This window comes from Marmota marmota, unplaced genomic scaffold, assembly GCF_001458135.2.
Source record: "Marmota marmota marmota unplaced genomic scaffold, marMar, whole genome shotgun sequence".
NCBI classification, from domain to species: Eukaryota; Metazoa; Chordata; class Mammalia; order Rodentia; family Sciuridae; genus Marmota; species Marmota marmota.
Window position 1 is genome coordinate 60,460,652 of NW_025999900.1, and position 25,821 is coordinate 60,486,472.

The following is a 25,821-nucleotide window of genomic DNA, read 5'->3' on the forward strand; positions in this document are numbered from 1 at the left end:
CGACGAGACGTGTGAGGCGGGTAATCACGGGTGGCCGCGTGCACCTGCAGTTCTCCTCGCCCAAGTCAGGGGAAGAGTCATGCCAAGGCCAAGGGTGACTGTCACCTCGAGGTCACATGGTCATCACAGCCTGTGTGGGCAGCAGTGTGTCCAGAGGTGGCCTTTAGGGAGTGGCTGTCCCTGAAGTGGATCGCCGCTCACAGAGGGTGTCGACGGTCTGCAGCTGGTAACAGACCAGCCCCGCCGTGGTTTAAAATGACCCCCCAGCTCCCGACTCTGCAGGTACAGGTGGCTCTGCCAGCCCAGCCGGGCTTTCTGACATCAGGAAGCCGGTGGCTCTGCTTCTGGGGAAAGGGACAGTGGGCATGGTGATGCTCGGTGAGGAGCCACCCTGACCTCTGAAAACCAGAGTCAGGCCGCTGTGCAGTCCCTGCAGGGACGGGACACGCTGAGTGTCCAACACAGTCGTGCCTCCTCAAGGCCCGGGGAGCAGAGGGAAAGAAGACGCTTTCCAACCGTAGAATCCAGACCCCCAGGAACGAGCACATCTAGTGCAGGGCACTCATTTTATAGATGGGAAACTGAGGCCTGGGACACTTTGCCCCACCTCACAGTGACATTTGGTGTGATGTCTGGGATCGGGGCCTTTCTCCTCTCTGTCTAGGGATCTGTCCTGTGCCGTGGCTCCCTGGGAACAGCTCCTGAACATCTTATGGTTCCGAGAGAAGTATCTTTCGGCCAGGGTTGATAGGATGGAGGAGGCAGGGAACCCTTCTTCCCTACCCTTCTGTGACAGCCATTACTGCAGCCCAGCCACAATTCCTGGGCTCTCCTTCTGGAAAAGGAGAAGACTGAATTTCCTCAGTCTGTTGAGGCTGAGTGTGGCCTTCTCTCTCACCCCCTGGCCAAGGTGAGATGCACAATCATTTCTATGCAGAGCATTTAAGATCATAGATTTCCACACCCTTTCTCTGCTGTAGCCAACCTAGAAACTTTGTGCTAAGATCAGCCTGCACCCCTGAGTGATAAGCAGAATCCCCTGCCAACCAGTAGAGAGTGAGTAGAAGATAAACTTTTGTTACTTCAAGCCATGAGAGTTGAGAGATGTTTGTTATTGCAGCAGAACCCAGCCCATCCTCACTGATTCATCAAACTTTAATAGAAAGAGGATTGTTCCCTACAATCCTGGCTTCTTGTCCACCCGCTCCATGGAAGAGAACTGACTTATCTAATTAAACAGTTTCCAAAAAGAAGAGCCAGACCTGTAGGGATCCGCTCCTTTCTCCATTCTCTTCGGGAAGTGCCTGACTGCAAACTCTGTCTTCTCTTGGCCATCAGGTAAGCTTCCAGGCTCTACCCCAGGGGGGCCATCATCAGCATTTCCTGGGCTGCATGACTAAACTGGCTGTATTCTGAGACTCAGCTTCAAGAAGCCCATCCTGGCCGCTCACCTCCAGACTAACCCTTATTGGCAATAGAGGTGACATTGTGGCCCCACGCTGACTTCCCTGCTTCAAATTCAGAGCCCACGAGGGAAAACCCCAGCTTCACGGTCTGCTATGATTTGAAATGTCCCCAAAATGTCCCATGTTGGAAGCCCAGTCCCCAAGGCAGCAGTGCTGAGAGGTGGGACTTTGGGGGAGGCCATTGTGTCATGAGGGCCAAGCTGAAGGACTGACGCCCTCACAGATGAATGATTGGGTCCTCACGGGAGAGGCTTCGTTAAGGAAGGACCCCTCCTGGCCTCCTGCTTGGCCACGCCGTGTGATGCCCGCCCTGTCATGACACAGCACGAGGCCCTCACCTTGTGACACCTGGAAGATGCCAGAGTCATGCTCTTAGAAGGTCCAGCCTCAGGGACCACAGAAATCAACGTTTCCTCTTTATAAATTATCCAGTCTCGAGTATCCAGTTATAGCAACAGGAATGAACTTGGACGTTGCCTGCCCCTGACTGCGACAGACTCAAATCCCAAACAGGTGTTATGAGAAGCTGCGAATCTGGTTCTTGGGAGACGTCACGGAACCCTTAGCAAGAGCTCAGTGAGTTCTGGCTCAGGGCTCACAGCACTGTGGACATTTGGGGCCAAGTGACCTGTGCTGGGGGTGGGCCTGTCTGAGCAGTGTTTAGCAGCAACTGGCCTCTGTGCACCAGGTGGGGGATCAGGAGCAACCCCCCAAATTGTGTCAACTGAAGAGTTCCTTAGTGGGTAAAGTCACCCCCACACACACCCAAGAACCACACTCAGCAGACACGATCAGGTTGTCCAACAACGGCCTCGGGAGAGGCAGGTGGGCTGGGGAGACTTCTTGGAGGTGTGGGGACTCCAAACCCTGAAGGACTGGACTCAAGGGGAGCAGGGAGCCCCAGAGGAGGAGACAAGGGGCAGGTGCTGCCAGGGGAGTGGCAGGGTGGGTCGGGTCCAATGGGGAGTGGGGGTGGGGGCCAGCCAGAGCCACCTGAAGTCACCTGGCCCCGCTCAGCCCCGCACAGCCCCCCAGCAAGGGTTTGCTAATAACATTAAGTCCAAAGAGTGACAGCAGCTCCTAGCAAGTTCCCACTGGGGACCTGGGGACCATTCCCTGGTGCCTAACACCCCTTCCCAGCGCCCGTGGCTGCCTCCAGCCATGCCCCCTCCCCGGCCTGGTCCTGTCCCAATCTCAGGATCGGAGGGGAGGCAGGAAAGCATGAGCAAAGGGAGGGAGGGGTGGGATTCCGTCACAAGGAGATGCCACCAACCGTACGACCCCACAGGGCCCCAACCAGGTTGGGAGTGATGTGCACGAAACAGTCCCACGTCTGATCCTGTCTTTGACATTTTAAGGTTTTGTTCATTACGGATGCTTTTGTGTTAACTTTGTTTTTAAAACATTGTATTAAATTATGGCTTATCTGGATTACGATGCCCTCTCCCCACGTAAATACCACGTCCCAGGAGGGCACCTGCCTGACCCCAGACCTAAGCAGAGGACTGGGGAGGGGACCCTGCATTTCTGGGAAAGGGATCTAGCAGAGAAGTGACCACAGCTTCTGTTTCACTCCCCTTTAGACACCCCCCAGGGAGAACAAAGAGACTGGGATGGGAATCCAAAGCCCATTTCTCTTCTCTCAGGCCCCAAATATTCCTTATCAACCTATGAGGAAAGCCTCAAGGCACAGGGGCTGCTGTGTGCTGCCGCGTGACCCAGTATTTCCAGGGATAAATTGATCGTGAAAAAAAAAATTGACATTTAAGCAGTGTCCTTGACTCAGGGGAAGCTGTCACAGGTGAGCTCTGTGAAAGAAGAGCCCAGTGCAGCGGCACACGCCTGTAATCCAGCCTCTGAGAGGCTGAAGCAGGAGGATTACAAGTTTGAGGCCAGCCACATTCATCAATTTAGCGAGATCCTGCCCTCCTCCCCGCCAAAAAAAAAAAGAGAGAGAGAGAGAAAAGAGTTGGGGATGCAGCTCAGCGGTAAAGCGCCCTGAGTTCAATCCCAACCCAAAAAACAGACACAGAGGGGCTGGGGATGTGGCTCAAGCGGTAGCGCTGGGTTCGAGCCTCAGCACCACATACAAATAAAGATGTTGTGTCCATCAAAAAAAAAAAAAGCTAAAAAATGAATATTAAAAAATCTCTCTCTCTCTTTCTCTCTTAAAAAAAAAAAAAAACAGACCCAGAGAGGAAGGCGGATAGGACTTTCCCAAAGCCTTCGCACTGCAGAGGCCACACTTGGGGGGCACGCGGTCCAGCCCCAGGTTCCGCAGGGAGAGCGCGGGCTCCCTCTGCTGGCACCGAGGTGGGGGTGCTCCTTGCCACACATGCCCAAAGCCAGCCCCACGCGGGCGACCACGGGTCGGGCCCAAAGCAAAAGCACAAACAAGGCAGCGTCCTCTCGGACGGGGTGTCCCAAGATCTCTTCAGGAGGAAGTGCTCCCAATGAATGGGGGCGGGTCACCAGGTACAGCTTCTATCAGGGCAACTGGCCACGGCCACCCAGCTTTCCAACGGCTGCCACCTGTCCCTGGCTCCCTGCGCCCCCTGCCGGGGCTCGTCGGCAGATGCACCCTGAGGGGCGGCAGAGAAGCGCGCAGACCCGTGGCTCCAGAGCACGGAGGACCTCGAGGCCGGGCCACCTCCAGGCGTGGCTTGTGCAACGAAGCCGGGTGGGACGGCTTCCGCAGGGTTCGAGGAAAACCAGGTCCCGCGGCGGAGGAGGAGCGCTGCAGCCGCGTGGAGAGGACCCGGGGCGCGGACCGGCCTCCAGCGCCCACGCCACGCGGGCCTGCGACCGCGCCGGGGCCGCGACTCCGGAGTTGGAATAGCGCAGCTGGGGACGCGGGCTGCTCTTGACTGTCACTCAGTGTTGGAGGAGGCTCCGCCGGCGACAGTCGGCTGACGGAATGCGCGCCTCGGTTCTGGAAGCGAGGGGAGGCTTGGCACCGAGCGGTGCGCACCCCAGTGGGACCCAAGTTTTCAAGAATGTCCTGTCCCCTGGCGGTGGCCTGGAGATTCTCCTGTGAGCACAAGCCAGCGTTCGCCTTTCGGTTATTCCAAAAGCAAAGACTTGGCCTCCAGTGCTCTTGGAGTCTTATTTCTGAGTCTGCACCACCCTCCAATCCGACCTCCCTGGAACTAGGCAACCCTGACACCTGGCTCACAGGGGAGCCAGCTCCCCGGCTCCGCGCCATGCTCCAGGTCTGTTCGCGCCTGGGAAGCCATGTCCCGAGGCCTCCCACGCCAGGAATTCTACAACTGCTCCGATGGCTTTGTTTCTTTGCTCAGCTTCATGAAACATGACTCAAACTGATACACTCTTATGAGGAACAATGGCCCAAATGGTTGGCAGTGTCTGATCAGGTTCTTGCTAGAGCAGGGGTCTGCTCACTGGCTTCTGCGCTGCGGAAAAGCAAAAGCAGAATCATCCAGGACTGGTGAAGGGCCTTGTACCATAGCAGGCATTCAAGAAGCAGCAGCAGCATTTCTAACACTTGGATGGTGCTCACATGGGTCAGACACTGTTTAAAACACTAAGCAGATATTAACTCACACAATCTTCATAAGTACACTGCTACTATCTCTATGTTATAGAGAAGGAAACCAAAGCACAGAGAGGTTAAGTCACTTCCCCAAGACTACACAGCTCCTAAATAGTAAAACCTCGCTTCAGACCCAAGTAGCCTGATTCAAAAATCTACACCCTTAGCCACAGTCATAACCAAACTTGTCTATTAGAGTTTTAAAAATACACCCCAGAGGTGGTGACTTCATTGGTCTTGGATGTGACCTGGGCTTTGTCATTTTTTGATAGGGAGGTACTGGGGATTGAACCCAGGGACACTTACACTACTGAGGTACATCCCTCTGCCCGTTTTTTTTTTGTTGTTGTTGTTGTTTTTTCCCATATTCAATCTCACCGAGTTGCTTAGGGCCTTGCTAAATTGCTGAGGCTGGCCTCATACTTGTGTGATCCTCCTGCCTTAGCCTCCTGAGTCACTGAGATCACAGGCTTGTGGGCATTGGCATTTTTAAGAGTGCCTAGTGATTCCAGTGAGCAGACACTTTTGAGACCCACTGCATCATCATATCCTGCCTCATTAGCCAGCAAATTCGCTGGATCTAACTTATTTGCTTCGCGAGGATTTGCCTTCAGGAATACCAACAAGCCCAGGAAGGGGGAAATCCTACCTCTGGCAACAGCAAATTATCTTGGAGTGAGCTGATTGTCTCCTGATGGAGAAGAGCATGATCTGCCGCCGGCCTTCCTGGCTTCCAGTCTAAAGTGGGCGCTGTGAGCTGCGGGTGGGGAGCTGCCCAGGGCTCAGCAACCCAGTTCCTCCCGTCCAGGGCACGCAGCTAGCCTCCATCGCCCGGTGCCTCCCAGTGAGCTGTGGCCATCTGGCAGGACCTGACCAATAGAATGTGGACAGCAATGACACTGGCCTTCCTGCTGCAGGTAGAGGTTTCAGGGGAGTCTCAGACTCCAGAGGAGGCAGAGCCACAGGGAAGGAGGCAGGATGAAGAGAGCTGTGCGAGCACCACAATCCACAGTCTGGACGGCTGTCACCTACCCTTGCACCCCCACCCTCCAGCCCCTGGCCCGCACGTTAACCTCTGCCTGGGAGGCTGAGCCTCACTGCTGTAGCCTCCTCCTAGGGGAGCCCTGAGGGAGGCCAGAGGGCAGGAGAGTGGGGTGTGGGGAATCGCTCCTCTGGCCACTTTACCCACTGCCACTCCTGTGTGAGTCACCCTCAGCCTGGGGGAGGGGCACGCATTGCTTCAGTCTCTTGGGAGGACGGGAAGGAGGACACCTGTGAAGGGTGAGAAGTGGCCACTGACTCAAGGCTGAGGTCTCTCCTGGGTCCACAGAGCCCTGGAGGTCCTGGGGCCCCCTGCCCTGCCACCAGGGAAGTAGCTCCTTCCTGGCTCCAGGCACCCCCATGGGTCATGGGTTTCCTGCCAGGACCCTGCTGATTCTGTGTGTGTCTGTGGCTCAGTGCGGAGCGGGTGGTCACCACAGAGCAGATATTCAGAGATGATGGATTTCTTCTTTTATGTGTATGTTAGAATTACTACCAGTGGTGCGAAAACCAGGGAAAGTGAGATGACACTGAATAAAGAGCACCTTTAAACATCAGTCACACCATCTTAGGCAGATGACTTCCTCTCTCTGGGCAAAGTGACTGCACAGGCCAGATGGCCTGCGGTTCCTTCCTTCACCCTCCACGCACGGCTCCCGGCTCTGGGCAAGGCACTGCATGGGCACCGGGCACACAGGGACGCTGCCTGCATGGGCAGACGGGGTAGGACACCAATGGGGACTCAAACTCAGAGAGCAGACTGGTGGTAGAGCCCTTGCCTCCCGTGTGAGGCCCTGGGTTCGATTCTAAGCACTGCATATAAATAAGTGAATAAAATAAAGGTCCATCAACAACTTAAAATTTAAAAAAAAAAAAAAGAGGAGACAGGGAGGTGGCGCGGCCCGACTGGAGCAGGAAGGCAAAGCCCAGCGGGGAGAAGCCAGGGCTCCTCACCACTTTTGCCAGGGAGCTTCAGTCCTGGGGTTTCCAAAAAGGCTTTTCCCCAAGGGACATCTGGATTTTACTGGAGCCGTGTTCGGCTTTCAGAGTTGGGAGGGGGGAGGTGCTCCTGGCACCTAGTGGGTAGAGGTCCAGAGGCTGAGACCTCCTGCAGTCACAGGCCACCCCCCCCCCAAAGATCAATCAGGTCCCAAATATTGTGCTGCCACGGAGGGACCTTTGCTTGGGCCCTATTTTGACTTGTGAGGGACCTTAGTTTAAAAAAGGCACTCTCCAGGCTCCTCCAACCTCTGCTTACAGGCCTCAGGCAGGAGCACAGGACCAGGGAAGCTGGGGAACAGCTGGGAGGGGTGGGGCACACTGAGCATCCCAGGAGACTAGTCCTGTGCCCCCAGGGCTCAAGCTGGAGGATGACTGCACAGTGACACCTGCCACATCAAACTTCTTGTAATTTGTCTTTAAAATGCCTTTTATACATTCCTTTATAAGCAAATTATTTCTTCAAACAGATTTATCAAATATTTATCTAGGTCCTTAAGACCAAAACTACAGGATGTATTTCCAAGTCCAAATTGCAGAAAGAGTAATCACTACTCAAAAGGGGTAGGAGCGGCGAATTGTAAGATCATATACTCTATGTGTTAGAAACTGGTAGCAAATGCCAGATTTGCTATTGAAATGCAGGATCATGGGAATGTCCTTTCCTAGTCCCAGAGGCATTTCAAACAGGCTTTGGAAACAATTCATGGTGACAGACAACAGTTATGATTAAAGAAAAACCCAAAGAGTAAATAAATTTTAATTTTTTGAGTATTCTTGATTTCATATTTTAAATACACACTAACAGATACATTTCCACCAAAATACTTGTACAGTATCAGTATTCTTGTAAGTATTCACACCCATAATTAACACAATTAGGATAATTAGGAAATTTAGCAAAGTCGGTAAATATCTACACGAACGTTCTCATCCTTGTGGTGATTCAGTCTCTAAAATAAGTCAGGCTGGATCTACGTAAAAGCTGAATTTGGTGTCGCTTCCAAATTTCTCCTTGAGAAAGCCTCGAGTCTTGAGTGAGCAGCAGGCTACAGAGGGCAAGGCCAATCGACCAGAAATCGGGAGCGGCCATCCACAGCTACAAAATGCAGGTGAAGCAGCAGAGGAAGCACGTTGGGGGCTGCTATTTTGATTCCCCAGGCACGAGTGACCCTGAGCCAGTGCCAACACTCCCGAGCTCTGGACACAGCAGCACTCTGGCACTCACTAGGAAGCCAGTGCCTGAAAGCCGCATGGCTGTTCAAGGAGGAATTACATCTCTATCTCCTTTGCCAACATCCAAAATGTGAACTGACATTCAAATTTCTCATCCCCAAAGAGGCCTATTGTGGCATTTTATAGGAATGCCTTTTCTGTCTTCAGTTTGCAGACAGCATGACAAGAGGGAAGTAATTCCTCACTAGAAGTAGCTGCTTTGCAACTGGGCATCACATCTATTAAAGGAGCAGCTTGCCCCACACCAATCTTAAGCACTGAGCTAAAAGCAGGCAGGCCATGAAGCACAACTTTTTTTTTTTTTTTTTTTTTTTTTGGTACCAGGGACTGAACCCAGGGGCACTTGACCACTGAGCCCTTTTTGAGACAGAGTCTCACTAAGTTGCTGAGGCTGGCCCTGAACTTGAGATCCTCCTGCCTCAGCTTCCTGAGCTGCAGGGATTACGGGTGTGCATCACCACTCCCTGTTTGAATGTGTATTGGATGCCAGTTGCTATATCCAGCTGATGCATTTGCAGGTCCAAAATGAGTGTGCACAGTCTCTTATTTTCAAGGTACATCGGCTATCCTCATTATAAGAGGCAAAATAAGCCAATCCCAAAGAACCAAAAGCTGAATGTTTTCTCTGATATGCAGCTGCTAATTCACAATAAGGCGTGGGGGGAGAACAGACGTATTTTGGACTAGACAGAGGGGTGTGAAGGGAGGGGAGGGGGCATGGGGATAGAAATGATTAGAATGAATGGGACAGTATTACCCTATGTACACACGATTACATGACCCGTGTAACTCTACATCACAAACAACCAGAAGAATGAGAAATAATATTCCATTTATGTACGATGTGTCAAAATGCATTCTACTGTCATGTGTAGATAGAATTAAAAAAATATATTTAAAAAAATCAGCTATTCTCTCTACTGCTGCAGGTGAGTCTAGGGGATGTGAAGGGAAAGGAAAGAGTGTGCACTCCATGGCTCAGCACATTAACCATAACCTCAGGAATTCACTCCACACAGTCATGAGAAAACGGAAGCTGAGTGCTTTTCTTTTTTTCTTTTTTAAGCTCCCATGGGCTGGGGATTGAATCCAGGGTTCACACATGAGGCAAGCACTCTATCACCGCGACACATTCCCAGCCCCAGCTTTTCACATATACAATATTTACATTAATGCTAAGAAAATTAATAGTTAATCCTAAAACCATTTAGTGAAAATGTAGATTCTGCATTTAAAATTCAACTCTTCCATTGGTGAGAACACAGGTACCAAGGACCCATGTCAATGGGCATCTGAGGTTCAACAGCAATTCCCTAAAAGCCAGAAATATTGCAACAGCACTTAAAAAGTGGCACATGGCAGGGGACAAAAACCACTGGTCTTTATTACTATTTTGCCATGGGGTAGGCATGCTGCTCCTTGGAAAGATTTTTTTCTTAAAGTGACTTTTGCATATAAAAACATCAGTGTTAAATATATTCACTCTAAGCAAGAACCAAGTTGTACCCCAATTTCATTAAAATGAAAGTCTACTGCCACAGAATCTGAAAGAAACAGTTTTATCTATTGTCAAAGGCCAACGTTCAGATGAGCATAGTGGCGCACATCTGTAATCCCAGGGGCTCGAGATGCTGAGGCAGGAGGATCGCAAGTTTGAAGCCAGGCTCTACAACTTAGTGATACCTTGTCTCAAAATAAAAAGGACTAGGGATGTTGCTCAGTGGTTAGCGCCCCTGGGTTCAATCGGTACCCCCCCCCCAAAAAAAAGAGTTCAATAGATGTTGTACTTGTAAATAAAAGCAATATGGGGATACACAGGAAGGTAAAATTGGTCAGTGCAAGAGAAATACATGGCTATGGCTATGGTCTGTGCTGCCAACTTATAACACAGTCACCTCAACAGCACTGTGGGAGTCTAAGGCTCCTGGCAGATCCTGATGGAGCTTGCTTACCTGGACTCCTGGGGGAGACCTGCAAGGGGCTCAATGCAACAGCATGCGTCGCATCCCAACTCAACACGCAGGCAAAGTGACAATTCAAAAGCATATTACTGAGAGCCTGAAATATGGAGTAGCCCACAGCTGCACAGGGTGTGACATGACCAGAGTCACAGTTCCCACTCAAGGTCACCTCCCAATGTAGGGGGCACAGACACATGCCACCATTCGCACAGGTGCACACCAAATTCCCATCGGGCTTGGTCAAAAGAAAACTTCACTTGGAGAACTAAGTATGTTGGCCAAGTCATCTGCTTGGTGGCTTGCAGATCCAGCAACCCAAGGATCCTGCTGCACACTCCTCACTGTGTCCTCACACGGAAGTCTGAAAAGACCCTCTTTAGTAGGAGATAGTTAACATACACATGTTCAGATACAGATAGGCCCTCTACTAACAGCTCAAGGGAAGAGCATTTTGGCTAAACTGACTATGAACAGACCCTTGACACTGAATCTCTGAGAGACATAGTTTTTGTTCCAGTCAGTGATCCCACCCCAAAGCAGGGCAGGAGGGTGGGACAGAAGGCAGTGCAGAGACCCATCAAAAGGACGTATGTGTTAATGAGCTTTTTCAACTAAACCATTCACAACTCAAGGGCAAAGAAAAGGATAATTATTTCCCCCATATTACATTTAATTAAATTTAAGTATAACTATGGATTAAGAGATTAAAGATTTTAAAGTTTGATCCAGTGTTTTTCAGCTTGATTAATCAGGTAGCGTACACAACATGGTTTATTTTAAGGCAAACAGAATACTGGAGCTGGTGAGCAAGGCAACAAAATACACCCCAGAGGCTGGACTGTTAATAGGGATAGAGTTACAAATGGTTCCATGATGCTCAAGCAGGTAGTTGAAGGTAGTTACTCTGAGCATTGCCTTTCTAAGTTTTTCAGCAATAAAAAGGAAAAAAAGTAAATTTAAATGCTATGTAACACGACTTTTATGAATTCTGAATGTGTGGATTTTTGGTTTGCATTGCCTCCCTGTTTACAAATTTAGAGAATAAAATTGATTTAATTTCATTTTCTGACCCCCCCCCCCAAAAAGAAAAAACAATTCCAAAATCCAAATTCACCTTGACAATACTCCCCTGCAACCCCTCCCACACATTAGGAATGAGAAGCTATGTGACAATACTCCACAATCAGGGACCTCTCTCAGTCCTTGGGGATCATTTACTTGATAACAACCACAATCAATTCTGACTAAGTACTTCCAAATATTTTGGACTAAATCAAAGTACTGCATTTATGAATATGCTCTATGAAAAGCAGAATAGTCATTAAAGCATAAAACAATTTTATCTTTAAATAGAAAATACTTTATTCATTCCTGACAGGTTATCAAAATGTACACTGTTAACCAAATAAAAATGGTACTCTGAATTAGTTGACTAGGGCATATGTTTTGAGGATTTTTAATTTAATTTTCAAAGAGTAAAAACTACTTCCAATCTCCCTTCCCACACATTCTAACAAGCTTGCACTATACCTGCTTAAATTAAACAAACAATTACATGGGCCCAGTTCATTACAGAATGCACGTTTCCACTTTCACTTAGAGGAAGCTACTGCACTTGGGTATTTCCGTCTGCCAGAAGCTCTCAGGCATGTTTACTCCTCTTCGTGTTTTGTGTAACTTTGTAAATGACAAAGAATAAGGAATAAAGAACATGACTTGTATTAATCTACACACACACACACACACACACAAACACACACAGAGGATAAAGTGCAACAGGACAGAATATGTCTGTGACTTCACTTTTTCCAAGCTCCAGAAGGCTCTTCCGAGTAAATGGGATGAATGCTGCTCTTGACACCTCAAGTGTGGGGAACACCTAACCCAGCAGGGTGACTTGTGTTTTCACACTGGTATCATATTAAAAGCCCTATTTGCTTTGCGTCCCCTGGGGCTTCTCTGATTCTCAACCAAAGTTTTGAAGCTGTGTTTCTTTCTAAACCTTGAGAAAAATTAACTCACCAGAGCTACATAAATAGTGCTTTAGAATGCTCCAATGCTTTTTGAGCACTCTATGCTGTAAAAGAAGGTTTCCAATGAAATCCTGTCTACAACAAGGAGAATTATAGTCATTTTAATAAAAGTAAGCAATACACTAACTTGGCAGCAAATGCTTTAACAATCTTTGACACCAGCCACCAAACGCTTCTATAGGCAAATACCAAACTAGTCCTAAATATCAGAATCAGAATTTTTGGTTGCATGTTGTTTTGACATTAAATTATTTAACTAAAAAAAAAAAAAAAAAAAATGCTTTTGTTCCTGAGGTGAGCACGATAAAATAAATGAGTTCCCTCTGAAGCTGCCACTGGGGCTCTATGCTTCTTATTCCACCCTTACTCTCCTCACAAGGAGTCTCGTTGGAAATGCCAGTCCTCCCCGTGGCGCCATTTCTGTGATTCGTCTTGCCGAACATCTGGTCTAATTTGGTTTCTCATGCCACCCAACACGTTTGATGTCGCTTCAGTGGCAACAATCAGAGGTTTCACCACTGCTGGGGGAATCTGGCGCAGGACTTCACCCACGGCACCGGTAACCCCTCTGCTCTCATGTTCTCGAGCTGCTGTTTCATAAATGGTCTGAGCCGTGTCTGTGATTCCCTGGGGGGGTGGGGGGGTGGAGAAGGGGAATAAATTACTGGTCAGAAATCTGAATTATCCTATATTATACACTTTCAGTATAATAACATTATATTTATAAGTAGACAAATAATTGCTTTTTTGAGATTACCCAGGATAATTATTTTTATGACAAATTCTAATAATAAGGAAAAGAGGCAAGTATTAGTATTTTGTTGTGACACCAATGCATACAAAATGTAGCTAAACTACTTTTCACACAGGGAAGCTTACAGAAATACTTAATGATCCAAGAGCAGCTTTTCTAGCTTGATTAATCACTCCAGTTAAACCCAACTTAGGAAACAAAGCTCAAATAAACACTCACTTAAAGGACCACAGTGATAGCTCCTTTGATGCAACACAAAGAAAACTTAATTCCCCTAAGCTGTAGAAAATTATTTGTCTTAAATTACTGGCTATATATTAGAAAAGATAACTGAGGAACATTCAATTACAATAAAAAAGCTAAATAGACCCATTCTGTTGAGTTGAAGAGAAAATTCTGAGAACACACAGCAGAAACCTGTCATCCAAGGACTAGAGACAAAGCTTCTGCAGCATCTCAATCTCCCTGGTCTACAGTGTTAAAGCAATCTGGCCGCCCAGCTCCGGGGATAATGTATAAATGTGCTGTGCGCCGTTAGGAGTAAAACCTCATGTGCCTTTTGAACCTCTGCTATTCATCTGACTCAGAAATCCCCCAGAGAGACCAGGGCACTGTTCCCTCGTGCTAGGTCCAATATATAAAGGAACTTTTGGTTCTCCTGGGAAATCAAAGGTCTTGTCTTAACTCAGAATCCAGTCACCAGTTTAACAAGCTAATAACATAAGGTTTTTACCCAGCTCAACAAACAAAAACATGTAATACCATGAGTTCTACACATACACACAGCACAAAGTTCAGAAAACTAAAAGAAATAGAAGTGCTCCCTTTAAAACCATCTAGAAGACAACAGCCAGTGAGGAACTGTGAGTACAAATCATCCACCTCCCTGCATCACCTTCCCTGCAGTTAGTCACCCCCCCTTCCCTCCTGCCCACAATACAGGTCAGGACGCTAAGTGAATGACCAACTCCACCAAGTTTGGAGACACAGAAGAAAATTCAAACCCCATCACTTAGCTGTGTAACCTCAAGCTAGTCTTTTAAATGGGGAATTAAAACACTGGCTGCCTCTTACGGTGTTTGTTGGAATTAAAGAGCCTGACGCTGCTTGGAAGACTACCATGACCACATCCCAAAGATCTGACTACCACTAAAGAATCACAGAGCACAGGGGTCAACAAATATCTTCTGAGAAGGACCAGATGGTAGAGATTCGTGGGCCACACAGTCTATTCACGTTTCTTTCTGGATTTCCCTTTTAGAGTCATTTAAAATTGTGAAAAACCATTATTATCAAGAACTATGTAATGTTTTGAACAACCAACAATAAAAAATTAAAAAAAAAATTACCTCTTCTGATTGACAGAGCTTTAATAAATGATTTATAATTAAAAAAAAAAAAAAAAAAACCATTATTAGCTTGAAGGTCCCTCCAAAAACAGGCCTGGGTAGATGTGACCTGCAGGCTAGTCTGCAAACCTCCATCTCACAGATGAGTTACTTATTAACACCTGAGATGTTCTCTCTTTCTTTGATTTATTAACATCTAAACTGAAAAAAAAAAAATATTTCTCAGCATTTTGGAACCTCTATTTAAAAAAAAAAAAAAACAAAAACCATTAGTTCAGAATTCAGTTTCAGTCTAATCCAGCATGCCCTCACAACTCAGCTCAAGCACTGTCCCCATCCTTTCTTCCTTCATTCTTCCTACAGATGGTTTTTGAGAAAAGAACTGAACTTCAGCTGCAGTTCCCCGGGTGTCAGTCCTGGCCCACCATCTGCTTGCTGTGGTTTGCTGGGGGCTCCTTGTTCGTGCTAAGCCGGTTTCCTCATCTCTAAGTCAGCATCGGCACCTATCTTAAGAACCACTTATACCCTTGGCACAAAGGACCACATCAATGTACGTGTTGTATAAACATACATTGTTAGGCAAGTGCTTCCCAAGTGCTCCATATCAAAGTGCTGCTCTTCCCTGCTGCCACTGCCTTTGCCCTACCTTGAACCTCAGTAATAAGTCTTACAAATATGTTGGTAACTGGACCAATACTGGTAATTCTCTCTTTATTCTCTGCGCTATATCTCTTTTCAGAAGTTGAACTTTGGTCTTCCCTTCTTTTATCCCCTGATATTATTATTGGGCCCTACCCCACTGGCCTTCCCACAGACTTGGGAACCACAGAGTCTACTTCAGTAGAAGAAGGACTGGCCTAGGTCCTTTTATCACCAGAACATGACTGGTGAAATGTCTTTTATGAAATTCTAAAACATGAACCATAAAGTAGGGTGACCACAAACTTCTTCAAGTCATGTTAAAAAGAATATCAAAAATGATGAAGCAAGAGAATACTCCAGGCAACAGAAAGAATCAGCATTCATTACATGATTGCTGAAGAGCCACGTAGCATGCCTACTACAGGGCAAGATTCGGCTGCAACCCAGCCACTCCACCCTAGAAAACTTTCTGCACATGTAAACACACACATTTAGGTGAAGATTCCCCTTAGCAGTGCTTCAGGGGGAAAAATAGAAACTAAATAGCCACCAATAGGAAAATAATAAACTATGGTATATTTACATCATGATACTATAAAGTCATTTAAATCCGATTATGAGTACTAACATGGACACAAACACGTAAACAAAAATATGCATCACCTTCAGGTTAAGATGAAGGTGGGTGGTTCACTGAAAAGCTGCATTTCTTAAAAAAATCTAACACTAACAAAGCAAAGTATAACTTTGCTTTAATGCAGACAGTGAGCTGGGTACAGTGGTGCACTCCTGTAATCCAAGCAATTTAGGGAGTCTGAGCTGGGAGGATCACAACTTCAAGGCATCCTGGGCAACTTTAGGAAGACCCTCAGCAACTTAGTACGAACCTATCTCAAAATAAAAAAAAAAAAAATTATTTAAAAAGGCTGGGGGTGTAGCTTAATGGCAAAGCACCCCTGGGATCAATCCCCAGAACCAAAAAGAAAAAAGAAAAAACTGCAGATGGTGCACACATGGGCATATATTTCTGCTGTTCCCCACATACTTCTGTGGTAGTGAGAATCTGCCCCTCACTCTCTTCTCTTGGTAGAAGGCTGTCAGTCACAACCTAGCCCTCCTGTCTCACTTCAGGAAGATATGTCACATGCTACTGGTGGCTGCTCCCATTCCATTCTCAGGGGTTTCTCTGAAACACATTAACACTACTGAATGCTCTTTGGGTGACAGCCAGGAAAATAGGCAAACTAGTGACTTGTCCACTCAAGCACTTACGTACCTCTTTGACGACACTGTAGGCCTTGGCCACACCTTCCCTCAGGTCTACTGGCTGGTGAGCTAATCGGTGATGAGGAAACCTTCTGACCTTCTTGGGCTCAATAGAAAGAGTACCAGGAGACACCATGTCATAAGCAGTCTCTGCTGCTGCCTGGATATTTTGTCAGAATAAGAAATGAATTAGAAAGCAGTCTGGAGAGCTCTGTAACAACAGAGAACTCTATGGGGAGTGTGCGGAGCTTCCAGGGTCTGAATTCTATACAAGAGTTATGACTTCTACAATAAGAATATGAAAGATAACTAAAAACTCATATCTGGATTGAGCTCACTTATTCAGTTCCTTTCTCTCTCCATAGAGAATACTCAATATTTCTATGTTATACAATTTAATACTGAATGGAAACAAACCTTAATACCTCTACTGTTTAATCAATTAAGCTTTCTTGAATTTAGCTATGATCTTTTTATACAGACTGATAAAACAAATCCCCTAATTTAATGGTTGTTATTTACCTGAAATAGGCAAACAAATTTAACACTGCATTCCACTGTTCCATTCTACTGAATATTTTAATGTTGGACATCTAAGTGATAAAATGATATTAAATAATTACAAATAAAACATCTATGCTCAACACTTAGTGTATTTATATTTTCACAGTATGTTTAAAAACAAAACAGCCCACTTTACAGTAGCTCTTCCTTGTGGATTAAGACAGGCTGGGAAAGATACCTGTATGGTTTGGACCATTCTGTTTGTGAGCTCCAGAGCTGCCATTGCTGTTGAAGTGCCAAAGGAAGCAGCGCCTCTCTGGAACCCTCGGACAATGCGGCCATCCTTCCGGTACTGCTCTATGGGTAGCCACACTAAGTCCTTGAGGCCTTGCACTGAAACAGCACAAAAATCAACGTGAGTTCTGGGGTTCAAAACTCCATTAATATTCTAATCCTGGAGTTTTTAACCCCAAAACTGGAGGCAAAGTTTTTTGTCTGATAGTACACATGTGGGTTTTTAGAAAAATGATCTTCATGTAGACTCTCATTCATAACCCCAAAAGGGTTAAAAGAGAAAACTCACCTAACTGGACCAGTGAATGCATAGGTCCAACGCCTCCCAGGATTCCTGGTAGCTGGTTCTTCTTAATGTCATTGAGCCATTCAGTGATTGCATATGAAAATAACTTATCAACACCTAGCAAACTAGAGTAAATGACTATTAGTATATAGAAAGGAAAAATAAACTTTATACATTTAGATAAGTTTTTTAACTTAAATTTATGAATTATGTGAGCAAAATTTTTATACTTTTTAAAAATTTAAAACAAAATTTTTTTTAAATCAAAAATTAACATATATCAGCCACTTAACTTGCAATCTGAATCACTCTCTTTCTACATATTTATATTAGATGGCAGGTAAATATAGACATAAACAGATATAGAATGTTTCTAATGTTGTAATGTTTCTAATTTCCACAAGACTTAAGTACATGTGTGTGTTGTTCCACTATCCTTATTTCTTGACTATCTAAAGCTCTAGCATAGAATTAACCCAAAGTCTATAAATTGCCATTAATTTTTTTCAAAGAATAAGCTAATTTATAAGTTTAGGAAATCATTAGAAATGTCCTAAACGATAGCTATTTTTAAATATTAGTACTCTATTCAATTGACTCTGTCTCTCTCAGAATAAAAATTAGCCTCTAACCAATCAGAGTACTCTAAAAATGAGCTCTCTACAGAAAACACTGTATTTTAAAACAACTAACATATGCATGCTTGCTATGAGGGCTCCATTTCTAATTTGTTGTCAACTGGCCTTAGTAGCCTCCCCTTAAAGCCTCCCAGGATAAATCAACTTACCCATGCCGATAGAAAAGCCTCTTCAGCTTTAGTTCTGAGCAGTTTAACTGGGCCAAACCAATTAGAATCCCAGCTAACGTACCCTTTAAAGTTAAAAACATTTGGATTAATTCGTAAATAAAGACAGACTCAACATTTAATATTGTTGTTATTTTGGGAAAATCAACATGATATTCATTAACAAAGCTAAAAAATCTTGAAATATTTACAGAATATATAATTCATAGTATGTACTACCCACTAGATCCCAAATTATACTTATGGCACTGAAGGAAACACTATTTAAATTATTTACTTTAAAAAATTTAAAACCCTATGCTTCATTTCAATTCTATATATGTGTGTGTTAAAATTTTATATACCTATAAACTATGATAGTGCAAAGTTTAAAAGAATTGAGCCCATTAGGAAAAAAAAAGAGATAATTTCATAGAACATATTTATGCAAAATTTCCAAACCTGATCCATTGATACATGTTTGCCATGATAATCAAGTCGAATAGGAACTTCTGATGTGAATCTGAATTCTCTAGAGATAAACAATGGAGGGAGTTATTTATATTCAAAATTACTAATTGTTTAAATTACGTATAAATTAATTTGTTGAATTAGAGAATAAAAATAAAACCACAAAATAAGTCTGTAAATATCTTATGGCCTAAATAAAAAATGTCTTTTAGTTCTATCTTTTCGTAAGGTAACAACTAATCAGATATTAGTCATTTGATAACTTTGTATTTAGTATATTTTAATTTTTCTCACAAAACCTTTTTCTAATTTATTAAATAATGTTCATTCTTATAAAAATTTATTTTGGTAGATATTCTCCATTCATACAAATCAATAAAAACAAATTAATAAAAGTGACCTTTAAGAGTAATCATTAAGTCAATCATTACCAAGAAGTAAAAAAGAGAAGAGGTTAGATGATTCTTCTGGCTGGTGTGAAGCCGTCAGGAGACCCGGCATCAGTTAAATGGGATGCAATCGTGGGCAAGTGACTTAAAACACTTTGAGCCTGTCTTCACCAGCATATGTTTTAAATGCCACCTACATTGGTAAATTTTGGTGAGAATCCTTAAAATTTATGCTTGTAAGTAGGTTATCAACATACTAATATTGAGAATCCTGGGAGAATAAAATAATGTACATTGATAGCATGTAGCAAACAAACTCATCTGGCTTCTAAAAGCTAAATGTAAACTGGATACATGGAACTTTTTTCCCCATAGAATTAATATTGGTGGTTACAACCTAAGCCACCTCACAAAAGTCCACTTAATCTTCAGTGAAAAGAAATAGTGTATTTACAGCAATCTCTTTCAGCCTGGGATCACAGGTTGTTCCTTCTGGGGAGTGGGGGAGGCTAACTGGGGATTCAACCCAGAAACACTTAATCACTGAGCCACATACCCAGGCCTTTTTGTATTTTATTTAGAGGCAGGGTCTCACTGAGTTACTAAGTGCCTCCCTAAGGTGCTGAGGTTGGCTTTGAACTTGCAATCTCCTGCCTCAGCCTCCTGAGTCACTGGGATAACAGGCATACGCCACAGGACTCGGCTCCTCATTTCTTGAATGCTCATCTCCACCTGGTTGTCTGGGTAATACACTTGGTACTCTCTCCTTCCCCACTCCTTTTACTCAGAACAAATGTTATTTTAATTATTTGTAAGCTCACTGATTTTTCATTGTGTGTAGACCAAAACCTGGTGTACACACAGTAAGTGCTCAAGATGTTCAAATCATAACAAACACTTTCAAACACATCTACTGCCACTTTGGGCCAGATCTAAGGTCTAACGTCAGAATCTAGTGGAGAAGACAGAGAAACAAGGGGCCATGATGCCAACAGGGGAGGGATTCAGGGAACCAGAGAAGGTAGCTAACTGTCCCTCTCAACAAGGGGTTTTGCTCTTTCTCCCTTGTTAATGCCAAGGCTCCATCCCTTCCATCAAGGGTTAGGAAAGAAGAGGACAAGAAGATGAAAGTCTGGAGAGGTGAGAGAACTCCAGCGTGTGGCCAGCTGGCCAGGCAGCTAGACAGTGTCAGAGCAGGCAGCAGCAGTTCAGGAGACCTGGGCATCAGGGAGTGATGATTCAGCCAAGGAGGAAGGGTCAGGAAAGGAAAGACAACCGTGATGGGGAACATCAGGTAGAAAATCCCACAGGAGAAAACGCAGGAATGCCAAAGCCAAGGTGTGAAAAGAGGCAAAAGGAAAACCTCCTGTTTGGGGAGGGACAAGACACTGTTAACAGTGACTAGGAAGAAGGAGACTGGGGGGGCAGAGAAGGGAAGAAGTTAGGAGGAAAAGGGAACTTGTACAACAGATTCAAAAGAGATAGATCCTGAACCAGGGTTCCTACATATAAATGAGCATGTAAGTTAGATGGGCACCACATGCAAATAAACACACTAGTTAATTATGTGGCAAGGCAAAGAAAAGCTGATGTAACCTCACAATTACCAGTATACTTACACATTACAGAACTACCCTCAGAACTTCAAGGTAACTTGTTATCAAAATTAAATTATTTACCTAAAAAACACAGGCTGATCACTAAATGACACTTCTTCGGCTGAGAAGTCCTTTTCCTCTGCTCCATTAACTGCCTCTGCTGCACTGGCACTCTCGTTTTGGGAAGGTTTTGGCCCAGGGAAAGAAAGAACTAGATTTGGCTCCTTTGAAATACTCAAATGCCTTGGCAAACTGCAGGTGACATCAGCTCCAGGAGACTTTTTGACTGAAAATGTAATGTGCACATTTGACGTATTAGGTATGTCTCTATAGAGCAACTGTTTAAATCAATCTTGTTACCTTTCATTTAATAAATACAAACCCTATTACAGAGAAAATTTGCTTCTCAGTAATTATTACTTTTATATAAACTACATTTGCATTAATTAAAAACAACACACATTATATACATGGGAATAAAGATTATAAATATGAATAAGTCAAAGTGAACCCCACTACTAACTATAATGCACTAATAAAAATAAGCATATTCTCAAAAATACCTCATATCAATCCAAGTACAAACAGTCCCAATTTAATTTAATGACAGTTTTGACTTAAAATTTTTCAACCTCCACAATGGTATGAAAAAAAATATGTACATTCAGTAGAAATTGTACCTTGAATTTTTATCTTTTTACAGGCTAATAATTGTGGTCAGATTCTGTCTGTGATGGCAGGTATCTGCAGGGGTTCCACCAACCCCTCAGTCACAAGGGGAAACAAAAAACACCCTACAGTGTTATGTTGCTATGATGTTCAGTAGGTTAGATAACTAAATGCATCTTCAACTCAAAAGTGTTTTCAACTTACAATGTATTTCTCAGGATATAACCCCATCCTAAGTTAAGGGCATCTGTACTTACTATAGATTTTTCAAACTATGTTAAATACCTTCTGGATCTGGAGTCAGTAGAAGCTCCACTTCTGCAGAAAGACTTGTGAAGAAATCCTTCAGGAAGAACAAGGCATCCTAGAATTAAGAGAAGTCATTACAACTGAAAAGAGGAAAAGGACATCTATTTCTAAAACTATGAAACAAAGTAATTTTAAAGTCTTACATTTTACTCATTATTCAAATATAGCTATAATTTATTGTAACCCTACCATGTCTCAGGTCTTATTCCTATTCTGTGCGTGTCTGTCTGTCTGTTCCTCCACCACTACACACCTTTCCCATCAATTCTCACAACTCTGAGAAAATTAACTTAGAGAAATTAAAAATTACAAAGCTAGGAATGATTCTCAAAGTACCTTTTAGTTTTCTTAGAAACAGAGCATTCTCATTCTTGTTTGGCATTACTCTTCATTCTAAATTGTAGTGGTAACACTACTAACAATAATAATGGCAACTAGTTTGTTCTGGATACTCATTTGCCATGAGAGTTCTTAATGTCTCATCTCTGCTTTTACCACTGTGTTACCTTAATACATTTTCTCCAGTGGACAACGACATTCAAAATAAGAATGAAAAATAAAATCAATCATTCAGAGTAGTCCCTTCTGGTACTATAGAGTTTCAAACAAAAATGTTTGGCTCTGTCCTGATAATCCATTCACATCTGGCCCATTTTTGGCAGCTTCATTCTGCTTTTCTCAAAGTGACAAATATATCCTGGGGCATATAAAAATCAAATGCCTGAGCCTATTCTTTCTTATTCTTCCCTTCCACTTTAAAAAATCCTAAATTAATATAAAATCCTAAATTAAAATACCAAAATACAAGGCAAAGTTCAATTATAGGGTCACAATATTTGGAAGAACACCAAAAAAGTCTGACAATTTCCAAGGATCCGAGTACTTAGGATCCCATTTATCTCAAGTATAAATGATCAAGTTAGACGAATATTCTAGGTACCATGGAACACAGGGGAATGAGGCAGCTCTAACACTACTAGAAGCAGGTAGCAAGTTCATGGGCTGTTCATTACTCTGTAATGCTTTACACATGTATATTCCTGTACATAGTTTATACATTATTTATATTATACATTTATCAAATAATATGTTATTTATATCAAGTATTACCCATTAACAAATCTAACCGTATATAAAATGCTTTCCTTGGCCACTAGATGGTAACATTTTAATACAATCAAGGTTTTAAGTCCAAGATTGCCTTCATAAAAACTGAAAATTTCAGATATCAATGTGCTTTTTAAGAAAAAGCAAAGGGGGCTGGGCTGGGGCTGGGGATCAGCGGTAGCGCACTTGCCTGGCATGTGTGAGGCACTGGGTTTGATTCCCAGCACCACGTAAAATAAATAAAGGTTTACCAACAACTAAAACAAATTTTAAAAAGAAAAACAAGAAAAGGGCTGAGGTTGTGGCTCAGTGGTAGAGCACTCACCTAGCATGTGTGAGGCATTGGGTTCAATCCTCAGTATCACTTAAAAATAAACAAAAAAAATAAATAAAGGTATTGTGTCCACCTACAACTAAAAATTATTTTTTAAAAAAAGAAAAATTAGACACAATACACAACATGACAAAGGGATACTACTCCCAGCTTTTTAAAATGTTCTCAATTTTTATTTTGTATTTATGCTAAACTCTATACAACTCAGTAAAACAGGCATAAAATACAAAGGCATAACAAAATATATACAAATGGCTAACAAACATGTGAAAAGGTGCATAACATCACTAGTCTTCAGAAAAATCAAAATGAAACCACCATGAACACGAAGTAAACAACTAAATTAGAAAGCTGATGCTCGCAAGTTTGACAAAGATGAGAAGCAATTAGAGTGCTCACTGGTAATGCGTGGGAATGTAGATTTGGTACAGCCAAATAGGACAGTAGGACACTGTCTGGAAGCTGCTTATGCTAGTTAAACATATATCCCCTGAACACCAAGAAATCCTGCTTTTATCTTATACATATAATAACTCAAATGTATATCAGCAGGTAAGCGGATCAATAAATTGTGGAATATCCACACAGTGAAATACCACATGGCAATAAAAAAAAAAAAAATGGACTGGGCTGGAAGTGCAGCTCAGGGGTATAGCACTTGCCTAGTATGCATGAGGCCCTAGGTTCCAACCCCAGCACCGTAAAAACAACCAAGAGATTCTTGACATGCTACAATACAGGTGAATAACTGACAAAATACTGAGTGCAGAATCCAAACACAATTCTATGTACATAAAACTATGCAATGGGAAAAAAAACAAATTATGGTAATTGAAAGACAAGTGGTTGCTTTGGGATAATGAAACTGACTACAAAGGGACATAAAGGGATTGTGTGGGGTATGGAAAATGTTATATACTTCAACTGGTTTAGTAGTCACGCAAGTACACAAATCTGTTAAAGTTTCACTGTAAAGTTAAAATCTATGCATTTTATTATATAAATTATACCTCAATACAATGACTTTTTTAAAACTTAAAAAAACTTTCATAGCAAAATATTTATGCCAGCTTTAAGGTACAAAAACAAAGGATATTAATAGTGCAATAGGATTTAAACTGTTAAAGAATTACTTTTAATGCCATACTCAAACAAGGAAGTGATGAAGACAAAGTACACAAATACGCCAAGGTGCTGCTACTTGTGTACCCTTGCCCAGCCCCAGTGCTTCCCTATCTCACCAGAATGGCCTCCCAGCCCAGCCTGACTTAAGCCCCTCATGTCTTCATGAAGAACTTCACTGGCCTAACACCCTGACACTCCCTAAGACCTAGTTTGCATATCCCCCGCCTCCAGAAAGCCTTTCCTCACCATCCCTCACCCTCCAAACTCCCTTTGCGGGCCAGGCACGTCATTCTACACCTTCTTTATCACTTGTACTCACCACAGCATATTAAAAGCATCTGCTTTATGTCAGTCTTCCCCACTACAGAGAGATCTTTGAGGATAGGAATGTCTTATTCATCTTTGTATCCCCAGCATCCTAGTTCAGAACCTGGGACAAGGTAGGCATTCAGGAAATGGCTTTGAATTCATTAACAAGTCTCCCCTACACAATTCCCAGGCAGTGCAAGGCTAAAACAAATGCTAGACTAGGACAGTCAGGGAATCTGGCCCTTCATACTTTGGATCTCCTATCTCCTGCACAGTGGGACTCATCCATCTGCACTGTTTACTGCCTGTGCTATGGAGGTGCTGTGCTTTGGAAGCAAATGCCTTTAATTCCAACAGCAATGAAGCTTGATGTCTACAATTCAATTAAGATGAATAAGATCAGGAGAAGCTGGCTAAGAAAAATATTACTCAAAGCATATCATTCACCAACTGATTTATTTTCATAAGAAAAAATGAATAGAATGCAAGGTTTTCTACTCCATGACAGTTTGCAATCTCAAAATATGCCATGTAGAAAAGATTTTTTTTTCATTCAGTAAAAAACGTAAGGCTTGTATATTGTAGCATGGTTTTATTTTCCTAGGTTTTATGTCTTAGGGACTAATTTCCCATTTTTCTTCCTCAAGCAGTTACGACATGTATTTCCCTGTTTTCTTTAGGATTAATATTTCATTTTGACGTTTTAATGTTTTATAGTTATATCAAAGAAATTATACTCAACACTAAAGAAAAAAATCTACTAAAGGAATTGGGCTTGCCACATTTAATAAAGTCATGACATAAAGACAAATTTCACTCAGTCTTGCTCACACTGGTGCTTCCACAGATTAATTTTCCCATAAATCTTTCTACTAGGCCAATATATAGATAAACTAAACTAAAATATGGATATGAATATCAAAAGATATTATTCTCATAATGAGAAAACCTAAAATCTGGCCCAACTCAGAAGTCATACGCATTAATGTGAAACTAAGGTCCACTCCTGTACCTCACAGTACATTGTTCTCTGAGATAATGCCATTCTGTTTGCAATATAAATATTTAAATTCAGTCCTAAAATACCTGTTACTTGCTTATAATTGATTATTCACATTTTATTTAAGTAACTAATGAATAATATCCAATCAATATTATTTAAGTAAATGAATGACACCTCACAAATAAATACTCTGCTTCCAAACCTGAGCTCAAATCAATATAAAGGATATGAAGAGGGTTTTATTATTTTAAAGCAGATTAAAAATTCCATTTGTGTTCTGCAGTTGATATATGTTTCAGTTAACATTAAGACTCTTAACATAGGCTACCGAGCACTTAG

The 25,821-nt window shown here is 43.2% G+C and overlaps 1 protein-coding gene across 5 annotated transcripts in view; it reads right to left on the bottom strand.

Moving 5' to 3' along the window:
- Window positions 1-11,696: 11,696 nt before the first annotated feature.
- The window catches only part of Atg2b (autophagy related 2B), a 64,115-nt gene continuing 49,990 nt past the window's right edge, over window positions 11,697-25,821 (bottom strand). For 3 of the 5 annotated variants that reach the window (XM_048799295.1, XM_048799294.1, XM_015495390.2), the window contains 8 exons: window positions 21,581-21,659; window positions 20,708-20,912; window positions 18,631-18,700; window positions 18,172-18,254; window positions 17,388-17,509; window positions 17,043-17,197; window positions 16,311-16,460; window positions 11,697-12,916 (listed from right to left, as the gene is read on the bottom strand). In XM_048799295.1, the coding sequence (XP_048655252.1) occupies window positions 12,662-12,916; window positions 16,311-16,460; window positions 17,043-17,197; window positions 17,388-17,509; window positions 18,172-18,254; window positions 18,631-18,700; window positions 20,708-20,912; window positions 21,581-21,659 (1,119 nt within the window). In that variant the 3' untranslated portion in view covers window positions 11,697-12,661. Of the gene's footprint in view, window positions 12,917-16,310; window positions 16,461-17,042; window positions 17,198-17,387; window positions 17,510-18,171; window positions 18,255-18,630; window positions 18,701-19,070; window positions 19,222-20,707; window positions 20,913-21,580; window positions 21,660-24,489; window positions 24,601-25,821 lie in introns of those variants that run through there. The other 2 variants (XR_007345971.1, XR_007345972.1) reach the window with 2 other exon arrangements.